At 36.7% G+C, this 7,343-nt stretch overlaps 1 protein-coding gene across 1 annotated transcript; it reads right to left on the reverse strand.

Moving 5' to 3' along the window:
• Positions 1–645: 645 nt before the first annotated feature.
• LOC123256318 (olfactory receptor 1009-like) lies at positions 646–1,486 on the reverse strand (the record flags this gene model as incomplete). The annotated part of the gene is made up of 1 exon (XM_044684962.1): positions 646–1,486. A coding segment is annotated over one exon (841 nt), but the record flags the coding sequence as incomplete, so codon positions are not given.
• Positions 1,487–7,343: the final 5,857 nt, after the last annotated feature.

A 7,343-nucleotide genomic window follows, 5' to 3' on the forward strand; every position in this document is an offset into this window, starting at 1 on the left:
GCCAAGAGCCAAGGTGGTCTCAGGTACCAAGTTGAGAGGGTGTGCTTGAGACACTGTCCACCAGATCCCAAACTTCTCCTCTTCCCTTGTAACTGCACTGTAGATCTTATCCTCTTTGCTAGATGCCACCACCACACAGGATCCCAGGGAAAATCAGGATGCAGGATGCCCTTTACTCTGAGATCTCCCAGGGCTCACCTTAGTTTGTGCTAACCCCTAAAGGAGTCCCTCTCAGAGAAGAAGTCACTTCTTCCTGCTCCTTCATTCTACCTTGAAATTCCCAGATCCAGCTCCTTCCTGCTAGATACACCTTAATTCTTAATTAACTAACTAATCTTCCTCACAACAATTCTCTCTCTCCTTTCCCTTCACTCTCCTCTCCTTGAGAAATTAAACAATTTGATCTAAATTATACATGTGTGGTCATATAAAATATTTCCATATTACTTGCTTTATAAAAAACAGTACAGAACAGAAAAAGGATATGCATTTTAAAAATATTTCCCAGGAACCAACGAACTAGGAGGTGATCATAAGCTACAGAAAAATGCCATGTGTCCAAGAATGACAATAATGCACAATGAACTTTAAGAGCATGTCCAACCTGACTTAGAATATAGCCCATTATTTATTCTAGAAAATAATTTAATTGTTAATACAAAACTTGATTTTAGCAATGGTCCTGTGGATGGCATCTTTGACCTCTTTGTTTCTTAGGCTGTAAATGAGAGGGTTCAACATGGGGATCAATGCTGTATAAAACACAGACACCACCTTGTTGAGGTCCAGGGAGAATCTAGCACTGGGCCGCACATAGATGAAGAAGAGTGTCCCATAGAGGATACTGACAGCAGTTAAGTGAGAGGAGCAGGTGGAAAAGGCTTTGCGTCTTCCCTTGGCAGAATGGTTTCTGAGGATGGCAATGAGGATGTAGATGTAGGATATGATGATAATCAGACCACTGAATACCAACACTGACCCAGCCATGATGAAAAGGACAATCTTGTTGACTGAGATGTCAGCACAGATGAGAGTGAAGAGAGGGGAGATGTCACAGAAGAAGTGATTGATGACATTGGGGCCACAGAAGGGCAGGCGGAAGGCAGCAGTGGTGTGAGTCATGGTGCTTGTGAAACCTGCAGCATAGGGACCGGACACAAGCTGTATGCAGAGTCTCTGGGACATGGCCACAGAGTAAAGCAGGGGGTTACAGATGGCAACATAGTGGTCATAGGCCATGGAGGCCAAGAGCAAGCATTTGGTGGCCCCAAAAAATCCAAAGAACCATTGTTGTAAAGCACAGCCCAGAAAAGAGATGATCTTTCTCTCCTCAAAAAAGTCTCTCAGCATCTTGGGGGCCACCACAGAAGAGAAACTGATGTCCACAAAAGATAGGTGGCTGAGGAAAAAGTACATGGGGGTGTGAAGACGAGCATTATATGCAATATATAAAATATGCAATAAGGGTTTGTTTTGGTTTCGTTTTCTTCAAGTTAAGACTATTATTAGTGTGTCTTTAGTAACAATGCATAAGAATTTATCCATATTCAAATTCTCATATTCATTAATTCATTCAAATAGATTTAAAAAATAGACTCAATGAAATGAGGAGCAGTGTATTAAGGAGATCAAGATGAATTTTTCTTTTTTTTTTACTTAAACCCATAACTTTTCTCTTAGTATTAGTTCTAAGAGAGAAAAGCAGTGATGGAGAGACAATCAGGGTTAAGTGACTTGCCCAGGATCACAAAACTAGGAAGTATCTGAGGACAGATTTGAACTGGGATCCTCCCACCTCTAGACCAGAAGCTCTATCCAGTGGGCTGCTTAGATGCCCCTAGAATGAATGTCCTAAAAGAAATGGCACTTGAGCTCTTCCTTGAAGAAAGGTAGTGAATGATTCCATGAGGCAGTGATGAGAAGAGAGCTCCCTCTACTCATGAGGCTATAGCCTCTGCGAAAACATCTGGAGGTGAAATGGAAGGTAGTGTATTAGAAAGAGGCAGAAGTCAGTCAGCAAGGATACATCAAGAACTTACTTTATGCCAAAACGTTGGCTAATTGTTGGGTTGGCTGGTCTGATTGGGACACAGAGCATTTGAAGGAAAGTAACACACAATAATTCTGGAAAGATCTGGTGGAGGCAGATTAGGATGGGCTCTAAAAGCTAAACAAGTTTGAATTTTACCCAAGTGTCAGGGAAATTTCTAGAACAGGGAGTAGCTTGATCAATCCCTATATTTCAAGGAAGGAAGTTCAACCAATCTTCTTCTATCCTGATTATGAGAATTTAGCCAGCCAGTCATCCCTAAGCTGGCAATTATTCATAAAGGGCATAAACAAAGACCTGATCCCTTCATAAATTACTCTTTCTTCAGGCTTGACCTGGTCATTCCACACATACACACACAAACATACTCAGAACAGAGACACATAATCTGCTCGATTAAAAATAATTTGATTCAACAAACACACATTAAATGTTAATTCTGTGCAAGGCTCCCAATCTAGGCTCTAACAGAAGATGAATAAAATAAAGAGTTTCTCCCCTCAAAAATCTTACATTTATAATCTCCCCCTTTAACTGGGGGAGAGGGACATGTATTTATTAAGCACCTCTGTGCTACGCATTGTGCTCAGCCTTTTCAAACATGATTACATTTGATCTTTCTAACAATTTTGAAAGGTAGATAATATTATCAACCTCATTTTTAAATTTAGGAAACTGAGGCACTCAGAGGCCAAATGGCTTGCCCAAGGCCACATAGCTAGTAAATGTCTGAGGTCTGATTAGCACTCAGGTCTTTCTGACTCATTTAGCATACATACAGGTAAATAAATACCAAAAATATACATAAAGTAAAACAAAATAATATACTAAAATATAAAAATAAATAAAAATATACATAAAGAAATACAAAATAAAATAAAATGAATCTGAGAGTGAAAATGACTAGGATATATATATATGTATGTATGTATACAAATTCATACATGCATACACATCTAGATATACCAATACATACATATTATACACACATATATACATACAAAAATTAATTCCCATCAAATCCGACTGATAGCTACTTCAGGTATGCTACATACTCTCTTCCTCCTTTAGAGCTTAGCACAATTACTCATCCTTGTTGGTTCACCTCCCCTAGAATTCTACATTCCTTTGCTGAATCTTTACCTCATTTAAAGCACATTTCAGGTTACAAGTCCTATGCAAACACTTTTCTGATATTCCTAGTTGTCATCATTTAAAGCCTCCCAAAAATGTAATCTTTCAATTATATACGTATATAGATGAACACAGAAATAAACATATCATTTCTATAATATAGATACATGCAAAATATGCATTCATATCTATAAAATACATATATATTCTAAAACATATGCACACACTTATAGTGTGTAGAATTTTAAATTTCATGCCAGTAATTCTGAAATTGACACTGGAGGCACTGGTGAGCTACTGAAGATTCTTGGAAAGAAGTGGAATGTGTTTTAAGGATATCAGATTGGCAGCTATGTGGAGAACAGGTTGGAGGGGGAAGAAGTTCAAAGTGAAGAGATAAACTAGAATCTTAAAATAATCCATTTCACTTCCTGATCTCACTTCATAACATTTAAAAACAAAGTATACATAGACTCATCTTAGTATGCATTTATTTAGTATACTTAAAGTATACATATAACCATTTTTAAAATTTTAAAAAAATTGAGGAAAATATAGCTTTTTTTGGTTATAACACTGGTTCATTGTTTAATTTCTACTCCACATTGTATCCTCATTACCAAACTCCAGCCCACTTACCTCTCAAAAAGAAAATGAAGGTGGGACTTACTCTGCATACAGTGGATTGAAATTCAATAAAGTCCCTCTACATGACTGCTAGTCTCCCAAGGTAATCTCAAGAGAGCACATTAACTAAACTCCTAATAAGGACATCCATATTTCTCCTACCAGACCTTTATCTGAGGATGTCCTGTGAAAGAACCTACTATTTCTGCCTTCTCTAACTGGATAACTATCCTAGATAAAAGTCTCACATTTTCCCCTTTTCCATCTGGAAAGCCAAGGGAGGGGGAAGGAAAATATTGAATTCCATGAGACTTTTTTTGTGAAAGCTAATATTCACAGGCTAAAGTAGATAAATATTGAATGAAAATTATACTTAAACCCTTTTAAGCAAATGAATATTATCTAATATTTTTCAAAAATCCCAACTAAATAACTAATTTTTAAAACCCAACTTCAAGTTACTGGATGCCTTTTAAAGATTTCTTTTACATAGGATAGAATCAGAAATTGTGAATGAAGTTTGTACTTATCTAGGGAGAGATCAGAGCATTGAGATTAAAGATCCATTTACATACTGAGATTTTGAAATAAAGAAGAATAAAGGAGAAAGCTAGATAGCTCAGTGGATTGAGAGCCAGGACTAGAGATAGGAGGTCCTGTGTTCAAATCTGTCCACAGATACTTCCTAGCTGGGTGACCCTGGGCAAGTCACTTAACCCCCATTGCCTAGTCCTTATCACTCTTCTGCTTTAGAACAAAAACATTAGTATTGATTCCAAGAAGAAAGGTAAGGGTTTAGAAAAAAGGAAAAGAATAAGAAATATTCTTTATTCGCTAAAAGACAGAGAGAAGAAGACATCATTTTTCTCACTTAATGAAAATAATTTTATTATTTTTTTCCCTCAAGGTCCAGGCCTTTTAACTATTCTTACCTCACAATTATTTAGTCATATTCTAAAGTCTCTCTGCTCCACTATGCTTCCCTTACCTTCAGAGTAACTTGTTCATCCTGGAAAGTTTCAGCTCATAGAAGATAAGAAAAAAATAATTGAACTGGTTAAAATCAATGAGCAGGCCAATGGCCAAACCAAGCTCTATATTTTAGTCACTATCAAAATCCCTGATGGAAGACTCTTACCTAGACCATGGTCCCTTACATGGTATCCTACTTATGAGGAAGGGAGCAGCCTTATAAATTTCTTCTCTTATCTAATGAAAGCTAAGACAGTAAAAAAATATGGTGGGAATAAAGTGGATTGGCAATGACTCAACTTACTTTTTCTCAAACCTCCTTTGTTTTATTTGAAGAAATATATTTTTTAAAAAGAGTACAGTCAGATTATATTATCCAATGTTCTCTTTTTTCAATTTTCTTTCTCACCTTCACCCTTCCCCTTTGCCTCTCCTATGGCTCATAGAGTTGGCATAATTTCCCAATAGTGTTTAGGTTTTTTATCATTTGCTTTCACTGTGGACATTTCCTACCTCCTTTAGAAGATAATGTTCTTTCCAAGAACCTAAATTACTCTGTCTGGTTGCATCATGTTCTTTTTTTTTTTTTTCCTTAAGGGAGCAATATCCCTCTGGTATCCACTTCCTTGGGATTTACAATGTTAATAGGGAGGAAAATAATTAAAAAGTCTTCACTGTTTTTACAATCTAAATAAGACCATAGAGATTCAATTTCTTTCTTTTTTTTTTTTAAAACCTTACCTTCCATCTTGGAGTCAATACTGTGTATTGGCTCCAAGGCAGAAGAGTGGTAAGGGCTAGGCAATGGGGGTTAAGTGACTTTCCCAGGGTCACACAGCAGGGAAGTATCTGAGGCCAGATTTGAACCCAGGACCTCCTGTCTCTAGGTTTGTCTCTTAATCCACTGAGCTACTCAGCTGACCCCAGAGATTCAATTTCTTATTTTTTTTTTTGCGAGTATTCTTTCTCTTTCCTTTTTGGTTTCCATATGAATGAAGCAATGGCCCACAAAATGCATGTCCATCAAGGCAATGACTCTTGTGATCCTCACCAAGTATCTGCACCACCCTGTTTTAACATGCATGAACTTTTTTGTTCAGTCATTACTCATTCTTTTCTGACTCTTCATGACCCCACTGGAATTTTCTTGTTAAAAATACTAGACTTATTTTCCATTTCCTTCTCCAGGCCATTTTGTAGATGAGGAAACCGAGGCAAATGAGGTCAAGTGACTTGCCCACCAGGGCCATACAACTAGTATATTTCTGAGTCAAGGAGCATCCAAAATGGCAAGAATATAGGACACATAGAGGACAATAAGCTGTAAAAAGTTCAAAAATTGGAAAGATAGGCTGTGATGAGTTTTAAGTATTCAGTGGTTCACATTTAATATTAGAGATAATTGGGAGCTTGTCATTTTTATTATGTTTGAGGGAGAGATAGTCAGATCTGTTTTTTAGAAAAACCAGGTAGTTTAGGTAGTTGTATAGGAAGTGAATTGCAGTAGGAAAGTATTTAATGCAGAGAAACTCATTAATAGGTTATTTCAATAGTCTAGAGAAGAAATGATGAAGGCATGAACTGTACCAGTGACCATGTGAAAAGAGTTAAGGGATCAGGTTCAAGAGATGATGAAGGAAAGAAAGAGTAAAATTTGGCAGCTGGTTAGAAATATAGTTTGAACTTAGAAGATTGAAAGAATGATAGCACCCTCAAAACGAGTAGGGAAGACTGAAAGAAGAATTGTTTGGGGGAAGAAAGAAAAACTGAGTTCTATTTTGGGCATGTTGACTTTAGGATTACTAAAGTACATCCAGACTGAAATGTCACCAAGATGTTTGTAATGTAGGACCACAGCTCAGAAGAGAGGCTAGTTCTATATATCTACATCTGTGAGTCATCTGCTTAGAGATGACAGTTGAATCAATATGAACTAATAAGGTCATCAAGTGAAAGAATATGGGGAGAAAAGAGGAAGCCCTGAGTCTCTCTTTGCGGTCCACTCCCAGTTAGGGAACATGACATGATTGATAAAGAAGCAAGAGTTTGCAAAAGAGCAAATAGGAAAGAAGAGATCCAATAAACATAAGTTGTATCTCAATTCAAAGAAGACAGGATGTCTAGACATATCTATCAAATGCAGCAGAAAAGACAATAAGGATGGGTTTTAATTCAAGGACACCAGATAGGGCAAAGAAGAAATCACCAGTAACTTTAAAAAAAAAGCAGTTTTACTTGAGGAATGAAGTGAGAAATGACATTATGGAAATAGAAAGAGAAAAAATGGAAGCACCAAGTGAAAAGAGGGTTTTGAAGGAGTTTAGCCATTAAATGAAGAAGAGATATTTTACGATAGTTAACTGAAATGGTAAGATATAGTGAAATGGTAAGATATAGTGAAAAAATGTATTTTATTTATTTTCTTAAGGATGGAGAAGAAGTTAGGGATGGTCTAGTTTGCAGATGGTAAGATATAGTGAAATGGTAAGATATAGTGAAAAATGTATTTTATTTATTTTCTTAAGGATGGAGAAGAAGTTAGGGATGGTCTAGTTTGCAG

This window comes from Gracilinanus agilis, unplaced genomic scaffold (genome assembly GCF_016433145.1).
Source record: "Gracilinanus agilis isolate LMUSP501 unplaced genomic scaffold, AgileGrace unplaced_scaffold57787, whole genome shotgun sequence".
Taxonomy (NCBI): Eukaryota; Metazoa; Chordata; class Mammalia; order Didelphimorphia; family Didelphidae; genus Gracilinanus; species Gracilinanus agilis.